The sequence below is a fragment of the Pseudopipra pipra genome, chromosome 5 (genome assembly GCF_036250125.1).
Source record: "Pseudopipra pipra isolate bDixPip1 chromosome 5, bDixPip1.hap1, whole genome shotgun sequence".
Classification (NCBI taxonomy): Eukaryota; Metazoa; Chordata; class Aves; order Passeriformes; family Pipridae; genus Pseudopipra; species Pseudopipra pipra.
The window spans coordinates 49647809-49667808 of record NC_087553.1 but is presented as its reverse complement, the minus strand read 5'-3'; the positions used below and the strand labels follow the sequence as shown (position 1 = coordinate 49667808).

The 20000-nt window shown below is 35.5% G+C and overlaps 1 protein-coding gene across 19 annotated transcripts in view; it reads right to left on the bottom strand.

The window, feature by feature from the left end:
* Window positions 1-20000, bottom strand: part of FOXP2 (forkhead box P2) — a 408792-nt gene that overhangs the window by 8721 nt on the left and 380071 nt on the right. For all 19 annotated transcript variants that reach the window (XM_064656006.1, XM_064656022.1, XM_064656003.1 and 16 more), the window contains one exon: window positions 19156-19319. In XM_064656006.1, the coding sequence (XP_064512076.1) occupies window positions 19156-19319 (164 nt within the window). The remainder of the gene's footprint in view (window positions 1-19155; window positions 19320-20000) is intronic.

The window sequence follows — 20000 nt, the reverse complement described above, 5'->3', positions numbered from 1 at the left end:
TCAGGAAGTGTAAACACAAGGAATAACACATTGGCTCTTGAAATTAACATTTCTCTCTAGAGTTGGTTTTTCAAAATCAAAGGTTGAAAGCCAAAGTTGAGGCATGTTGGTTAGAGATGTAAAGGATCTTCCATTATAGTATCTTATGTATGTTCTAAGGAGGAAGCAACTATACAGAATATGTATGAAAACCAAAAAGCTTTTCTTTTTCTTTTCCATAAGTGAGGGAGGTAGATAAGAGAACTCAACTTTTAAATTACTGAATACATTCTTATCTTGAAGACTTTCAGTATAGTGTGATATATTCCAAGCTGTTTATTACAAAGAAAAAGTAAAATATTCAGATTGGTATTTTTATGTTAATATGATGTGTATATATGGATAGATATATTATTTAAATGTGTTTATTTGCAAAAATTCTGCACTACTGTTTTGTTATGCAATAGGAGCAGTAAGCTAAGAACAAATTCCCATGTGAAGTGTTGAGTACCTAAACATAAACTCTGAATAAATATTTATACATTCCATGACTTCTTATTAATATCTATGCTACTCAAATCCTAACAGCCTGTCACAGCCTAGTTCTGACTTCTGATCAAAACTTTCTTATCTACTATATAATTGGAATTTTTATTTTAACAAAGTTTATTATGGTTCCTTGATGAACCAATTCTGGGTTCAGAACTAGTCAGTGTTTTTTATTAATGATAAAGAAGATAGAATAGAGAGCATGGTTATTAAATTCATATATGTCAACAAATTGGGAGGTAATGCAAGTGCATTGGTGAAGATGATGAGATTTCAAACCAATGGCAGCTTGAGAAAATCCCAGTAGAGGTTTAGAAAAAACTGTTATATGATGAAAGGCTGAAAAAAGGAAGTCTTAGGTTATAGAAAAAGCAACAGGTCAGATGCTAGGGGTTTCACCTTTCAAAAGGTAAAAAAATTAGCACATGTGAAGCACGGGGTCAGGTTGCTTAGGGCGTCCTGGAGTCCGCATCTTTGTAGGCCTTTACCAAATCATCCTTGGGGTTAGACACACATCTGTGAGAAGTAAGTTGTCACTGCTAACTCTTTGGTATAATAATCTCTTAGCAAGTTCAATTAAGACATTATGTCCAAATGTCCTCATCAAAACACCTCTCTCCTTTGAAGAACTGTTGACAAATTACACCTCTACATGAACTACAGACTGACAATGCAGTGTCACAAAGCAAGGAGATGAATGCAGCAGCAGCAAAAATAAAACATGGCTATGGTAAATTATGTCAAAGCACTTTTAGTTAAAGATATAAACAAATTAACATCCTCATTTCCATGGATAGCCTTCTTTACAGTTGACGGATCTACAATTATAAAGAAGACTTTCTTGTACCCCAGCACTTTCAAAATAATACTCTCTGTGAGAGATGTTTTTAATATAAAAGAAGGATTCTAATATCTTGCAGATCTGCCTTCTCATCTCAATACATTACTTCTTTGCCCACAGATCACAGAACATGAAGTTCCTCTGTCTCTGTGTCTGCCTCAAGCATTCACTCTTCCACAGGCTTTACAGCTTTACATGAAGAATTTTCTCTCACTTCCATAACTGGCAAACTACAACTGAATACTGTTTCCTTAAAGAAATCAAAATTTGTAACATTTAACTGAAACAACCACCAGGAGACAGGTAACAGTTGCAGGACACTTATGAAGACTGTAGGCTGTTGGAGAAGAGCTTTGATGCTTTAAAGGAAAAAGAAAGATAACAGGACAGGCAGTTGAGGGATAAATATATACTAGGAAGGCATGTATAAAGTAGGTTCCAAATATTTAGGGACAAAGCCAAATTCTCAAAGCCTGCAATAACTCGTCTGATACAAGGTGAACTTGTCTTCTGAGTTTTGCATATGCCTGATCCTACCTTGGGAAAACATGTTTAGTATAATAGCTACTAAAATCCTGCTAAAATCTAGACAACAGCAACAAAACAAGTGCTACATTCAACTTTTAAACATTAGAATGCATGCTGTTCCTGACAAGAAAACAACCAGATCCTATAACCAAGTACATGATTTCTTAATTAAATTGAGTTGAGCTGCTGTCAACAAGGAGACAATATACTTGATACAATATTCTCAATTATGAATAGCATGTTTTCTACAGTGGATTCACATCACATCAGCTTTAATGTAAGGGGATACTGAATCCAACAAAACAGCAGTGAGAACACAGGACAACAAAATATAAATAATTACAATAAACAAGGTTTAGATTTGGTTAGTAGAAATAGTGCTCATTCCAAGCTTTGAATAGAAAATGCAAATTTTCTTTGGAAAAAATGTGAAGCCAGACAATGCCTTTTATAACCATCAGCACTGAGTTACCACAGTGATCCTTCCCTTCTTCAAAAAAAGAGCTTTAACAATTTAAGTTTCCCTGTATATCTTTCATGCAATTCTACAGAAGGAAAAAAAATTAGTTAATTTTTTATTTGTGTATGTGAAAAAGAAAAAAGTGCCAGTAGTCCAGTGTTTAATTCTGAAAGCTGCCAGGAAAGTTCCAGGACTTAATCCCTCCAGGATTCCCAGAGGAACAAATTCCACAGTTCAGATCCGGGTCCTCTAAACATTGTTGCCCATATTCACCCAAAATCTTTAATGTTCTGTTAAAATCATTTAAGAAAAAGTGGTGGGGGACATCAAAACAGAGAAATTGAGTCTCTCGGGCAGTTAAGTCAATGTAATGACTGACACTGAAAAGACTTTGCTCTTGGTTTTGTATTGAAGAGGTGGTAGACATTGAGAGAGAAGCTGCCTAGGTCAACGTGCTTACTGTGAGCCATGTAGCCAAATGTACGGTTTACAACAAATCATGTAATTCTTTTAAGCTCTTTCAGAGCATTTTTATTCCTCTCAGGGGTTGCAATAACCAGTCTGTAATTATGAAAGAATAATTTTTTTCTGGGTTGCAGCTGAAAGCATTTTGTATTGCTGTGGTGACTTAGGCATCTAGTAACACCAGGGAGTTTTTTGCTTTGGTAGTCAATGGCACAAAGGGCAATAAATTAGCTCATGTCTTGAAGTCCCTCCCAAGCTTATTTTCTATAAGACTTCAATTCTGATACTACTGGCTCACTAGTTTTCCTAGTGACTTCCTGTAGAAGTGTATAAAGATGATGAATTTTCTAAAACTTGGATGAAGAAAGTTTTCCCAGGGGAATATTTGGGACTGAATAATTTCTAAGCCATATGTGGTATGGCAGCCTATATTGATTTTCTTTTAAGATTATGTTTGCATGTTAAAGTAATAAAGATTTTTAAAAGGTAAAAAACCCTCCAAACAATTAGGTAGCTCCCAAGAAATTTTAACTATTTCCAAAACCAAATTATGCTCAGTTTAACCCATTCTTCGTCGCAATTCTGTAGACAGCCTTAAGCCTGCAAACATTAGATCTTCACAACCAGTTGGTTAGTCTGCAGATATTCCTCTAACTGTACTATTTATCCACTATCTTTACTTCATTACAGTGACTGTACTTCAGTATATGAAAAGAGCAAATCAGAACATGCTATATTTGTGTAACACATTTTCAGTGGAGCTTTTAACATCAAACAACTGCATTTTTTAGTTACATTTTTGCTTATTACTCACACTACCTTCAATTCTTTTATGCTCTAGGCAGTCTGCACTGCAAGTGCAACTTTGATTCAGCTACACAAAGTGTTCCATGCATATGCTGGGAGAAGATCCACAGCTACAGAATTCTTCAAACTGTGGGAGAATATTTGTGTCCAAGTCAACAAGGTGAGCTACTAAGCTCAAAGAATACTGCGGCAAATCTAATTATTTCTGTATGTTTTCATATTTTTGTATTTAAAGAACAATTTAAATATTTATTTTTATCTGAAGCATCTTGGCTTTCTAAAGAATTCCCTGTGTTAATATTAAGTATATTCCAAGTTTAACTTGTTGAAATATATTATGTACAACTTCTATTGCTGTCTGACTTTTTTTCCCTCATAGACCTGAACCAGTATTTCCTCAAGAAGCGCTGTATCACATCGTATCAGTATAGCTATAGATCTGTAGAATGTCCTACAGCAGTTTAAAAAAAAAAGCTCTCTTTTCCATTCCACGATTACAGACAAAGAATTTTTATATTTATGCATTGGTAGGCAAATGGAGACAAATCCTCAAATCCTACAGCATTTTCTAATTGTTATTCATGTTGTCTAATTCTATTACTTTGTCTTTCTACAATTTCATGTTATTATAAAAAGTTTATTATTTTTCTTAAGTAGAAGTGAACTTCTACTCAATGTTTATTGATATGAATATGTACAACCACTTAGGGAGATACTAATCCAAATACTGAGAAAGGGAAGAAAGAATATTAGATGAGTAATTAAATACAAATTCAGTAATGCCACAACTGTCCCAGAATCCATTATTATTTCTCCTTGAAGATCAGGAAACATCTCCTCCATGTGTTTATCACATATACTGAAATGCCAAAGAAGCAGCATTAGTTTTAGATAAAATAATGCCTATATGCACATCTCCAGCTTCAAACAAGAAGGGGAGGAAGGTCCTGTTGTCACGTATCCTTGTGAGGCAGCTGAGGGTGTGCTACCTCATTTCCCTGAGAGAGCAAAGCTACAACATCCTGGTGGAATAAAACTGGACACAAAATTCCTATAGAAACAGTGCTCCTCAGTGGGCTTTGTTTATGGTAATACTTTGTCAATCTGGCACTCTCAAATTACACCTTTCTACCCTAAGCCCTCCAAGAGCCATTTTGAGAAAAAAAAAAAAGGAAAAAGGAAATAACAACATTTTCTTCTCTCAAACAGAACACTGAAGCACAAAAAATACATTTGAAATATACTGATTTTCATATCTATCATCTTATCTATCACCAAGGATTTCAAGTCTACCATGGTGGAGCTGGGAGCTGCACTGACTTGGCAATGGAAAGCTGAGGCAACAGGCCTAGCTGGCAGGCACCACTGAAGATGCTGACAGGAGATAAAAGTGCATAGGAATAATTAATTAGGCCACTAAAGTTTGTCTTCTTTAGTTCATCGCTAGAGGAGATGGCATAAGATGGAATTAATGATCAATGGTCACAAAATGCCTCCGGTGCATCAAGTAAGGTGTAGGAACAAGTACAAATGAGTTTGCGTAAGTCTATTATTGCTTTTACAACCTCTAAACTAGACTTGCTTTCCTATTTATAGTATCTGTTGATAAAATGTTATCAGTTAGTGTAGAAGAAGCTAGTGTTCTTTTTGCCTTCTCTTCAATTACTGTAGGATAAAAGGGAGGCGAGTCCCTCAGGGTGGGGAGAAGAAAAATAATGATAATCACAACCCCCATCATTACCAACTGCACAAAACTGGTCTTGCAAACACAACTTTTCTTTTGTGATACATTTAAAAGATGTAAACTCAGCTATTGCAGTTTGTAAGATCCGTCCTGTGAGCACCTGATATGACTTCACTGGTATGTGTAAAACAAAGTCCAGAGCACCTTTCTCCTTAAGCTTGGTTGCTAAAATGCTAGGTTGCTTCTTCTCATTCTCTCATGGTTCTGTTTTTAAGAAAATATACGCTAGGATCACTGGATAATTCAGGTCAGAGGGGCCTCAGAAGATCTCTAGATGAAGCAGTTTCCTAAAAAAGGCACAGCTAGAAGGTCAGACCAGGTTGTTCAGGATTTTATCCAGTCAGGTTAAGAAAACCTCCAAGGACATAGACTATACAACTTCCTTGGCAAGAGCCCACTCATTGCCTAGCTGTCCTCGTGAGGAAAGAATACTCTTTATATCCAACCTGAAACCCTCATTTTAACTTATGCCCAGTGTCTCATTGTACCACTCAGTGAAGAGCCTGGTTCCATCTTCTTGCTAATCTCCTTATAGGTACTGGGGTCAGGTCCCCTCAAAGCTGCTTCTTCTCCAGGCTGATCAAGTTCAGCTCTCTCAGCCTCTCCTCAGATGACAATTGTTTCTGCTTTTGACCATTTGGGTAGACTTTTGCTGAACTAACTCCAGTTTACTGCTGTAATTTTTAAATTTGAGGTGCTAAAAACTGGAAACAGAAGGGAATCTTCCTTCCTCAGTGCAGGGCAAGGCATTTCATAAAGTTCCTCTTGGCCCAGTTCTTCAGACCATACAGGTCCTCTGAAGTGCTATCTTACCCTTATGCATACTGACTGTTCCCCTAATTTGATATCATCTGCAAACCTAATGAGAAAGAAGTCCATCCTGCAAAACATCAGTTGTTAACCAGAATAGGTCCCACCATATTCTTATGTCCCAGGAGAAATCAGAGAATACCTGGGTATTGCAAATGGAAGACCAGAGTAAAAGTCAACAACAATCAACAACTGGATGTGAAGATCTAGCACAAATATGTCACAGGAAAGCTACTCTGTATATGTGTATAAGTGCCTGTGTATTACTAATATCAGAGGGGAGGGGGACAGCAGGAAGATACTCATTGTTACATGAAAATCTGAACCAAGTGAACACATGGTGCTATTTTGAAGGGAAGAGTACACCACAAGCTACATAGGATGTCTGGAAAGGAGGTACAAAGTATTAAGAAGGCAGTTAAATGCAAAAAAAAAAAAAAAAATTAAGACATTACACTTATATTAGCAGGAAAAAGAAAACCCAAACCTTTTTAAAAAACTCTTACAAACTTATTTATTAGCAAGTCATACCCAATTAGTCCTGACACAACTGAGAAAATATTTCTTGCTTGTATTTACATGGATAAAACTGTTCCAGATTTCAACATCAGTGATTTTGCTAATGTTGTAGCTAATATTGTAGTCTACTAAGATTGTACAAATTTTCAAAGATCAATAAAAAAATTTTAGATCTAATTTAAGTCTATGGCAAAATTCCCCTTGACTTCCTTAGGGCCATGATTTCAATTGTGAAGTTTATTCACAGCAGAAGATGTAAGTAAAATATGTAAGGCATCTGACAGAAAGCTTGGGGAAAAGGAGGAATAACCAAAGGTGAAATATATAGTGAATCACATATTTTTCTACTAGATGAATGAGGTGGAATAGCAAGTAAGACCGGTAATTTTACTTGCTCTATGAGGCATCTAAGAGTAATACTATAGTAAACAAGGAGAGCTGATAATGTATTTTAATTTGCAAATTCCTGTGACAAACTTCAAAAAATCCAACTCATACTAAAAGTAGACATAAAGATTTGCCAGTATTAAAACTAGTTAGATGAAGGAAGAACACAAGATTATTTCACAACATAGAGGTAGGCTAACAGCAAGAATTGTCTAAGATTGTACATTGGATTTCTATTTTGAACATAATTATGAATAAACCTGAAGATATAAATAGAAATAACAACACAATATATTTAGATTAGTTATATGTAAAGTTAACTGTGAAAAAACCCCAAAGTTGACAATCCATGGCAAATCAATTTACTGTTGACAAATAAAAGAAGACAATAAACTACGCATGTTCATCCATCTACTGTAACCACTTGGGAAATATATTATTATGAATCCTTCAGCGGTGCCTCTGCTTAAGAAGTCAAGACCCAGTATGTTAGACTAACTAGGAGAGAATAATGACAGTTACAATAATATAGAGCATGTTTATGTATTTATAAGTAGGCCCTCGCCTCAACTAGTATGTTCAATGTACTTGGCTACCTTTTACCTAGTACTCACTCATCTCAAAAACAATATAGGAGTATCCAGGAAAGAACAACAGAAGTGACCTATGGCATGGTAAACATATTTGTAGGAGGAAACATAACAAATGGTAGGAGTACTTTGAACTGATTTAATTTATCTGCCTCTGAACTCAACACAAGAGGAGTAGAGGCCTGGAGATATGAGTAAAAGTGATACAATAGAAATATGGAAACAAGGAAAATATAGGAAAAAAGCAAATGTTCACCTTCACTTTACACATAATTAATATGGCATATCTATGATCATTTTATCATTACAGTTATCACACTACAATTTATTTAAAATAACGAGGCTTAGTGCTACTGCAAAAGAAGTTTTTAAAATCCTCTGTAAGTTATACAGTTAATGAATTGTGTTTTTTAAAAACACTATATATTTAAATACTACTAGAAACATTAAGTATTCAATAATTCCAAGATGCTATCTACCATTATTCTACAGTAAAAATGTTTAACACATACTGACCTTCATATTGCAGAAGCCAGCCAGCAATTAATTCATGGACACTAGTAGCAAACCTTTACTTTTTCATTTCTATAGCATAGGCACTTCCCAACTCAGGGATGACTTCGTGCTGCTTATCTACAAAATATACCAATACATTTGATCCTGAAGTGGCTGGAGATGGTGTTTGGTGCCTCCTGCCATATCAGATTGACAGATTTTTTTTTTTTTTTGACAATTTGATGATTTCATTTCACTTTGATCAAAACCCAAAAATTCTTCATTAAAAATGGGCAATGAAAATATACAGATTTTTTTATATATTATGAAACTGATAATTAAATTGACCAGATCTTGGTGTTTTGTCTGTTGTTTGTGGTTCTTTTAAAATTATTATTCTTTTTTAATTTGGCAAGAAAAAGCCAAGACTATAAATAGGGATATCCTATTTACACTTACATATTATCAGCTACAAATGTTAAAACCACTTACTAAAGAGATGAAATTTTGAACATAGATAAAGAAATTATCTTTCTAAAAAACTGGCATATTAAAAATACACTTTCTTTAAATATCAAATGAGGCTTAAAACTCACCTACAATTAGCCCTTCTTATGGGATCAAAATTTTTAAGAATCAAGTTCTGATTAAGAAGATGACATTAACATATATTTTCTGATTCTGGCAACTCTTACTAGAATTCCCATCCTTGACATTGTCTTGCTCCCTTTGGTGTCTAAATAAACGTATTTTCTCTGCAACAGAACCACAAAAAAGTAGAAACTTGACTAGAAATTAGCTTAGGGCACAGGCCTCTAAAGTCTTTCAAACCGTCAACTGCATCTAGTTCAAACGTCAAAAGTTAACATGCTAAACAAAGAAAAGGATTAGGGAGAAAGAGCACAGGAGTTTTTAAGGCAAAAATTCAAAGGAAAAAGACAAAGTGCTAGAGATTTGAGTGTGAATATTTTTGGGGTTGTTGAAGAACCACAAGAAAAGACAAGCCCACAAACAACCAAGTTCAAGACAAGAGGCTGTGGATCCAGTGTGCTATGTAGTATCTAATGGTTGGGAAGTTTTAAAAATTGTACTAGTTACACAAAAACTTATCAGCAACAACTAAGTATCTCAATGTTATTTGTGGGTTAGAGCAGACAAATATTCTCTATGTAAAATCTGGAAAGCTATGCAATGATCCAGGAAAAGCTGAGGGAGAATTTGGACTGTGCTATGTGTGGGCTTTGTATATTTTAATATAAATACATGGTACATAAAATTGTTTTTCTATTGTTGTTGAAAACTTTTACATCAATAAAACTCTTCGGAAACATAGTAGATCAGACAGATAATACGGGACAAAAAAGTTGAAAAAATATCTTTTGACTAACAATTCCAGCACGTTTTTGTGAGATTTTACAAGCTAATAATCAACATTTCTGCACAGTGACACTTAAATATTTTGCTATAATGCAGCAACAAGAATTAAATAGCATTACACTTACACCTAGGCATGGAACATCTTCTGGAACAGTTCACTGAAAATGTTGATTGATATGCTTGATGGTAGGTTTCAAAATTTTCAGCAAGACGCTACCGAAGTATTTCCTTTCCATCTGCTAAATTTCTTGACACTTTCATCTTTATTTTATTTTTTAATGTTTAAAAGCTAGGACTTGAAGTGATCATAGAATCACAGAATATGCTGAGTTGGAAGGGACCTATCAGGATCATTGAGTCCAACCCTTAGCCCTGCACAGAACCATCCCCAAGAGTCACATCATGTGCCTGAGAATATTGTTCAAATGCTTCTTGAACTCTGTCAGGCTTGATGCTGTGGCCATTTCCCTGGGGAGCCTGTTCTAGTATCCAACCACCCTCTGTGTGAAGAACCTTTTTCTAATATCCAACCTAAACCTCCCCTGACTCAGCTTTATGCTGTTTCCTTGAGTCCTGCCATTGGTCATGAGAGTTAAGAGATCGGTACCTGCCCCTTGTGAGGATGTTGAAGACCATGATGAGGTCTCCCCTGTCTCCTCTTCTCAGCTGCTCCTCCTGCTTCCCTAAAAGACCCTTCACAATTCTTGTGGTCCTCCTTCGGATGTTCTCTAATAGCTCAATGTGGTTTTATATTGTGGTGCCCAAAACTGCACACAATATTCAAGGTGAGGCCGCCCCAGTGCAGAGCAGGATGGGACGATCGCCTCTCTCGACCAGCTGGTGATGCTTTGCCTGATGCCTCCCAGGACACGGTTGGCCCTCCTGGCTGCTGCTGACACTGCACTGGTACTGCTGACTCATATTCAACTTGCCATCAACCAGGACCTGCGGGTCCCTTTCCATAGCGCTGCTCTCCAGCTTTTTCATTCCCCAGTCTATACACACAACCAGGGTTGCCCTGTCTCAGGTGCTGAATCCAGCACTTGCCCTTGTTCAGCTTCATATGGTTGGTGATTGCCCATTTCTCTAATTTGTTAAGGTCTCTCGTCAAGTTCTCTCTGCCCTTGGGGGAGTTGACAGCTACTCCCAGTTTAGTATCATTGGCAAGCTTACGTGGTATTCCTTCTAGTCCTGCATCCAGGCTGTCAATGAAGATGTCAAAAAGAACTGGACCGAGGATGAAGCCCTGCAGAATCCCACTAGTGACAGGTCACCAGTCTGACGTTACCCCATTCATTATTATCCTTTACACCTGACCTGTGAGCCAATTGCTCATCCATCATGTAGCACAGTTATTCAGCTGTGTGCTGGCCATTTTGCCCAAAAGGATACTGTGAGAGACAGTATCAAAAGAACAACAGGAGATAAAAGCTCAAAGCATTTTTTTGACTATGATATCTGATAATGCCAAATTTGCAAGGAATGAAGAAAACGAGGGGAAACACGAAGAAAAATTAAAATCAAGTTGGGGGAAGTCCCTAATTATCTAGACTACTACTATGACAGTATTCATGGCTAGGCTTCGCGAACGAAGATTTGGGAAGGGCTCTACCCACGTTTGTTGCAAGCGCGTTGGTGGCTAAAAAGGCCAATACGAGATAGACAAGTTCAGTTGCAGTATAATACTGCATCAAATAAACACAACCCCTGATCCATCTCAATCAGAAGCTTATGGAAAAGTCTTTGAAGAGCATTAGTGAGTGGCCACGATCATACAAAGATTCTGCAACATCATTAAACCTTTATTAATGGTACAGTGAAACAAATGAACTTGGTAAAGTCTAGGTAAAGAAGAAAAACTACTGGATATGTTCAGCCTATTTAATACATTTTTAATATTGTTTCTTAGTTGGAGAAAACCACCAGAATACTTGCAGTTATAATTCTAACAGGGTCTGTACTACAGGCATTCACAGTACTGTTCTAAATCAAAGGTTGCTGATGGATGCAACTACACTTAGCCACAAGACTGTGAATGTTGTTTCTGTATATGGACTTCACCAAGTATAATCACATCTTCAGTCATCTGGAGATTTGGTAACTTCAGTGTGACCTACAAATGGGGTTTCACACTGAGGTGAAATCTTTCTCTAAGGTCCTTAAAAAAAAAGTGCATTGGAATTTTTAGTCTTTTAAAATGTGTAAAGTGCCTATTTTTCTACAAATTCTAAAGACTAAACAGTTGACAAAAACTAATTTCTCAGCATGATGTCCTATATTTTTCAATAAATGTTTGCTTGGATTTATGGGTCATAATTTAAGCTACTGGGATAAGCATTAGCAATTGGATATAATTGTATGCTTTTATTTGACTTTTTATCTTATAAATAAATGTAAAGACACATTTTGGACATGTGTATTTAGAAAAAGATATCTAGAAAGTTCACTTTCAAAATTTTTGGCTTATAACATTACAGTTACTAAAAAAACAAATGCAATCATCAAGAGTGGATAAAATTTGTAACTGTCTGTGCAGTTTTAGAAATACATTGTTAATTGCACTGTCATCTCAGTTTTGCATTGCACAAAGACAGGAATCTCTTATGAACTAATTTTAAGAGTTACACAACCACATTGCAGGGAGATTTAGTTGTGCAACTTCAAACACATTTTTAATATCTGCAACGATATTTAAGATGCTGCCTTTTCTTATACTAAAAAATGTGAAAAGCCTAAGTATATTGTCCATACACTGAGAATTCATGACAGCAGTACCACAAAGTTTTCATCAGGACAGCTTCCTAAAAGGTTCTGTGAAACCCCACAGGAGTCTAACAACTTTTACACGTTGTGCTATGGGGATCTGACTCTTTTCATCTGAAAGTGCTGTATCTCTGGAGTGATCTTTTTAAGAGCATTGGGAATGTATTCTAGAAGTGCAACAGTTAGGGCTGGAATAACGTAAGAAAGAAATGGCAACTTCTGATCAAAAGTAAGAAATGTAACATTTAAGAAGCAAAAGAGGAAATGATAAAGGACTGGACCATCAGTGTTGGAAGAAAACTGATGAACAGAAGCAAAATGTAGAAGACAAATAGACTGAAAAGGAGAGTAATATAAAATAAAATTAAAAAATAGGATAATATAAATATTTAGGAAAACATTCAAGTGAAAAGTTGTGTCAATGAGAATGGTGAAAAATATTATTAATCAAAACATCATTGCTTATTTTTCCATTAGTGTCCACATGTGAGTGGCTCTGTACAAAAGCCAAAATTTTTTCACTGTGTCTTATCACAATAGAACTTTCCTCAATGGGAATATGCTCAGACAAAAGATATAACCTTTAAGATCCCATTTCCTAGCTGTTCCTCTTTCCACATAAAAATAAAAGTCAATTGTTGTCACGAAGTCTCTTTGCCCATTATCTTCCTTATGTTAGATTTATGAATAAAAATGTGTGAAATTAAATTATACAGGCATTAAAATATCATGTGATTAGGTGAAACAGTTTTGATGAACAAGGATACCTAAAATACTGCAATTGCTACCACATTCATCCACTCAATTACATGCTTCTCACCTATTTAATAATGCTTGTTACATCTCTGTTAATTGATGTGTTTTACAAGTTTATTTTCTTATAGACTATGTCAAGTCTTATACAATGAGCAAGAGACTTGGATCATAGCAGTCCCCTAGAACAAGCCTCCAAGGTAAATGCAAAGAGATCATGAAATGGGACAATGAAACGATAACAAAAAAAAAAAAAAAAGAACGAAGGAAAGACAGGGGATTGGAACATTATGAAGTTAAAGAAACAAGGGAATGAAAGGGATTAAAACTGGAATGATAGGTAACCTACTGTAAGTGGTGTGAAAGCTTAACAGTGGGGGACTGGAATAATCAGATATGGGAACGACCTGACAATGGAATGCTTTCAAACTGAAGCACCTCAAAAGTAAATGATCTTAGAGCAGAATAATCATATTTGCCTCTGGGAATAAAATTTAAAGATAAAAAAGTTTGAAAAAAAATAAGTTTGATGATTATGCAGATAGAACTGCAGAGAGAAAGGATACAGTCAGGGCAAGAGTGAGAAAAGTTAAAGGATTAGGTTGGGAACGACAGCAGAATACAAAGGAAAAGGTGACTGAAACCACAGATGGTTGGAAGTCCCTTTTTCCACACAAAATTGAAGACGAAGGACTACACTGGATATAACTTATTTTTTTTTTTCAGATTGACTCTTACTCTTATTCATTTGGACAAAAGTTATTCTTTCCCATAACAGCCTAACATAAAATTTTCTAGAAACAGCTTTAAAGATCATGGGATACATGTTCGCATCTTGACATTTGGCTTCAAACAATTCCTGTCTTACAGAGTCCAGAACTAAAATAGCTGAACACAAAGAGTCACAGAGGAGATGAGGATATATTAATTCACCTTTTAAGAAGTCATTCGAAAAATTATTTCTTCTTTTCACAGTACTTTTTTAAAAATACAAACAATTAAAATTCTATAAATCTGAATGACATCTATTAACTCCGGGATTCTGGATTTGCTGTTAGGAACTAGATTATTTAGGTAAATCAACTGAGAATATGAGATTAGTTGCACTGTCCTCAGTGCATTCTCACAGAGTGAGAATTCTCTACATTCTCACAGACTGAGCAGAGAAAAAACCATGATGACAACCCCCTTCCACAAAACCTCAGCAGAGGGATATCTGCTTTTCCTATCTCTTTTGCTAAATCCTCCCACTCCTTATTAAATAAGCTGCAGTGAGTTTTAATAGTATGGTATAATCACCCCATTGTTTCTTATGGCAGGACTACATTTTCTCAGTCTACAATTTTTCTTGTTTTCTCATGACCAATTTGTCTGTTTCCTCAACTGCTACAGAGACCTTTTCAGATTAAAATGCTACCTTTTCCCCCCAAGTTTATACAATGAAGTAAAATGGCATTTTGCATTTTGCATTTGCCATGACCACGTGGAAAAATGATGGAATAAGTGTTCTGGTGATAGAACACCCTGGTCTGTGCCATTTGCAATAATCACTTGAGTGTGATCAGTCTAGTACAAATGCAGAGACAAACAGCAGAAAAACAATTGAACTTGATTTCCATCCCTTATATGCCATCTCCAAGAGTGAGAATTCTTGAACATATAATAGAGACAGGAAAAGTAATAACAGAAAGTTTATTTCATTATGATCCTGTTGTTAATTTAAGAATCTGAATTTATTGGTTCTGAAAGAACTGACTTTCAAATTCCTCCAAAACTCTTCAGCACTATGCTAACTATGATGTTTCTTATGTTGTTAAAAAGAGGTTGTTAAAAATGCTATTAAAAAAAAGTTGCATTATCATTAATGCACAAACTTATTGTTCTTAAGCATCACGTCTTATACAACGCTGTTGTTTCCGCAGGAACAATAATAGTTTTTCCAAAGTTTTCCATAGCCATGCAGCTTTAATTGCATTCTTTGGATGCTTGTGGTTTCTTTTTTCTTACTTCGGAAGTCTGCATTTATACAAAGGTGTGTACTGTGGAACTTCCAACTACATTCCATGTACAATTGTTATGCAAGATTAGCAGCAACTCATTTCACATCAACAATGAATTTTTATGTATAAAGTATCTTCAGTTGTATTTGTCACTTTGAAACCTGTTGCTTATCAGCTATAACTCATAGTAATTTTGGAGAAGTAGTCCACACTGAAAAAATTAAGGAAGAAACAGTCTTAAGCATTGACTTAAATTAAAATACAATGATCTGACACTGATCGTTGACAACTCATCTTAGAGGAAATTAAAATTTTGAATAGAATATATATGCCCACAATAAGTAACATATTTTCTCAGTGAAGATTTATGTCAAGGATGCACTCAGTGCCTACATACCAGGAATTGGACTTGAAGATTAGTCAAAGACAGAACTTGAATTTAATACTGCTGAAACACAGAAAGTAAACCTAGGATTTAAGATCCCACTAGTGATATGCTGCATACTGGATCATGGAATTACCATCTTTCATTAGACAGAGAAAGGAAACTGGAAGGCACACAGCATAAAATTTCAGATGCTTTACGTAATTATTAATACAAGAGTTACCCCAACTACCAGGCCATGGTTATCCTGATCACCTACAACTTACTGCAGTATTTTTAAGTGTTCAAAAAGCATAAGAAATGGAGCGGATTATATTTCATTACCCGAGGCCAAAATTTTAAAGCTTTTAAAGTGCCCTAAATACTCTGGCTGGAACTCGCTGCACTTAACAAGCACTTAAATGTGATACAGTTACTTGAAGTTATAGACCTACTGTCTTTCTTTAGTCAGTGAACAGAAACTATTGTCTAAGCAAGTTGATTTGCCCACCTATGTTAAGACACCTGGTCGCAGATGGGTAAGTTGATGATTTAACTGCTCTTACTATCCTCTTTCAAAAACCAGATGTGAAGTACTAGGTTCAAAGACTGGAATAATTTCCCCACTCTCTGACACTCAGTAGCTAAGGTACCACAGCAACAGAAATCAATGTTTCTGATAATGTTCCCATTCTCAAGTATGGAATATACTGACTTCTGCACACACACACAATATTCGTTATGTTTATAAAAAGATGCATTTATGCTAAAAACATCAGTATGAACATCTCAAAATAGGAAAATTTTGCTATCATACATTTATCTGATAAAACAATATTCAGTACAATTTTAACAACCTAATGCTTAACTGACATGCTCGGTTTTGACACTGTCACTGGGACTCTTCTCACATTTCCTGCCGATGCTCTAATACTAAACAAATATCTTGCCATGAAAGCTTGTCTAGAATCCAAATTCTGCACCTTCCCAGATGAATGCTGTGATCTCTAAATTGTGCATAACCTCTTGCTTCTTTCTCTAATACCATGCTCCATTGTTCCTGGCTGTGTGCCAGCTACAAGATGGCAGGCAACGTAATTGCTCAGCATATACCTGGTGTCACGGCTAGTACAGCCTCCTGGGAATCAGGAGATGGAGGTTTAATCTACTTGGAGATTAATAGAGCCCCCAAATTCATAGGTGAGTACAGCAATTATCATGCAACCAGAACACTTCTCTAGGGGAGAAACATCCAGAGTTCCTGGATGAACCTTCTCAGGAGGCTAAAAGTAAGTTGGTGCTTGTGTCAGTAAAATCCATGTTTTTTTACTAGTTTATTAACTATTTTTCATTTAAAAAAATGGTATTATGTAATCTGAATAGGTAATGCAAAATTTGTGTCTTCATTGTTTGCCATATTCTTCCTCTCCCTATTGTCCCTATGTTTACCTCCATCTTGCTCTCCCTATATTGTCATTTTCTTAAGTAATGCTCTTTAATAAAAATGAGGAGCCTTGACCAATGTGGTCATACAGGCAAGGAAGAGGCCTCTTTTCTTCGTTGGTCCTCTGCCTCCCACACAGACCTCTCCCTTTCTTGACTTTTCCTTGCAGATTGCATTCATTCCCTTTTTGCCTTAGCAAAGAAAAGGTAAAAATGTCACAAGTGAGCACGTATCTAGTCATAGCCTGTATATTTTGCCTAACAGCTCATAGTCTCACAGAAGCTCAGTGATCGTGCACTGTTTGGTACAAGGCATGAATGAGCATGGGCTCTTTCTCCAGTGGTATCTCAGGGCATTTACTGTTGCTTCAATTTTAAAGAACTGAGCAACACGTCCTTACAAATTTCAGAAGAGTCACCACAGTAAGTCCTGAAACTACATCTTTTGACAAATGGCATATCATAAAAATGAAAGAGGAAGGCTGAATCTTGAGTTACGGTGTAACTCTGTGTATTTGCCTTTTTTATAGGCAAGAACTGCTACAATATGCAGTATTTTAGCTGTAAACACAGCTATCAATGTAGTCATATCTACATAATCATATGCACAGATATCTCAGTTTATCCAGCAGAATGGCAGACAGTACATAAGATATGTAAACAGATCTGCCAAACACTTACAAAACAACTTTAATAGCAAGTGTCATTCTTTTCTGTAAAGTAGCTGTTTTTAACACACATGATCTAACTCTTGTTTGCTCTTTAAAGTTTTATTGTCTTGGCATTTTATACAGGAAGAGAGCATTAGCATACTCAGGAGAACTGCTAAAAGTAAAAGGCCTCAAGCTACCCACTGCATGGTTGATAGCATAAAGCATGGGATATAAAAACTTTTGTCTGATTGCTCACTTTACTTGTTTTAAAGTAGTGTTACTCTCAGGAGCATATATTCATGTTCTTTCTACTTCAAGTTTTATTACTTCTTTTGTATTATTTAATACATCTAAAGACACTTCCAAAAGACAAATTTTTCCATTTTGAAAAAGTAATGGTTTGGAACCCGATAAAATACATGAATGTTCACAGTGTATTATTTTCAAAGGCAAGTAGAACAAATGTACAATAAAACAATTAAATGCATGACAATAAACATTTCTGTGTGAGCACAGATATATTAACATACCAAACAAAAGAAGAAAAAATTGGTAAAATATTTCCCCTAAAAAAAGGTCAGATCAAAATGGATTCTTTGCACACCAGAGCATAAGTAAAAAGGGAGTCTGCTCTAAATTACTGTTACTGCTAAATATCCCACTCTAGAAATTAAAATGAGCATTTAAAATGTGAAAGAGAAAATGGAATGAAAAAAGGCAAATGAGATCAGCTTTTTTAAACATAAAAAAAAAGGGAGAGATACCATAATTATAGATACACATTAAAAATCATTCTACAGTAAACTTAAAACTAAGTCTACTTAGATATCACACTGCTAATTATTATATAAATAACCTAGGAAACAATACCTCCAAGATACATGTTTTACTATTTAGTAAACAAGAAACTGCCATGTTTGACACCACTGATTAAGGCCAGGCATTCCTAAAGCTTCAGACACATTTCTGAAATCCACAATACATCAATTTTTAATACTTCCACTCTCTCAGCTCCATTAAAAAGATGGTAGGGGAAAGATTTTAGAGTAATTAATGATATAGTTAGCTGCTAAATATTAATAGGAATCGTAGTCTTGCATAAAATATAACATATAAACCTTGCCAATACAGACGCACCAGTAATTAAACTTGAATATGTAATTACACTGATTTATATGACAGGCAAAAAGTTACACTTTACTGGCTTCTATGTAAACTGCGGGCAACAGTTAAAGTTTGCATTTTATGGTTTATATAAATGAGCAATATCTCTACTACAGTTCATAAATGGTTTAGAGACTCATAGTTAAAATTACAACTAATTCGAATGTGAACGTTCTCACTACACCTTACAAACCAGGCTGTGAAAATGACCACAGAGATCATTACGTTCAATGCTTGCAAGCAAGATGATGAGGTTTAAAAAAAAAAGCAAAAAAAAAAAAGAGCTTATACCAATCTTACTACAGAGTAAATGAAGACACATCTATTTAAATGTTTTAATATAAATGTTTAGTTTCAAATATATAGCTCCAGACATTTCACTTACCATCTTTCAAAGCGGTTTTGAGTAATATTGTGTCTTAGACTAAGGCATTTTTTCTTGAAAGGAAGCTAAGTGGACTTACATGTGAGGCTGAGGAGAGCAGCCTGGACTGCTATTTCCATTACTGTCAATGTGATCCAGTGAACCATTGAGATCTTCATGGACTGCCTGCAGTAAGCCACTGGATGCGTTATTTATCAGTCCTGGGTTACTAAGCAATGGTAAACTACTCTCTGCCAGTGCAGCCTACCAAAATGAAGAGTAAAAACAAAATGATTACTCCATATGTATACAAAGCACTCATACATGTATGAACATTTAGAAATATACACACACAGAGCAGCTCATTTTGAGTAGTTGTAGAGGTGGTCAGAAGGATTTCGTGCATTTCCAATTATTTTCACATTCTGAATATAACAGCATTTCTACTTCTGGTTTGCAATTTCTCTTACTTAGGTTTCATTATTTTCCATTATTAACTATGTTCTGATATTCATGGCATTTTCCAGTTTTATATCATTTTTTGACTCTGAATTACACTTAACCCCTTTGCCCTTCCACACAATGTATGGCTCCTTTATAATGCAGGCAGCTGCTATACTTTAAAAAATGACCAGAACTTACCTCAAAATAAAAAAGTCCTGACATTTGCCTCTTCTGCATAAAAATTATATATTATAATTAAACTTTAAAGTTTTTGCCATGAGCACCATGTTCCCAACACTATGATGTGAAATCATTTATGACAGCTTGGATAAATATTAATGCATATCCACATGCATTTGCAAAAGCTTCTATCAATCTAACATTTGCAGCAAAACTGAGTGTTCCAGATTTTGCCACAGGGTGTCCTTCTTGCTTCTTCACATCAAAAGTAGAATGAATAAGAACTAGTACTAGCAGTGCTAGGTAATACAACTTACTCGG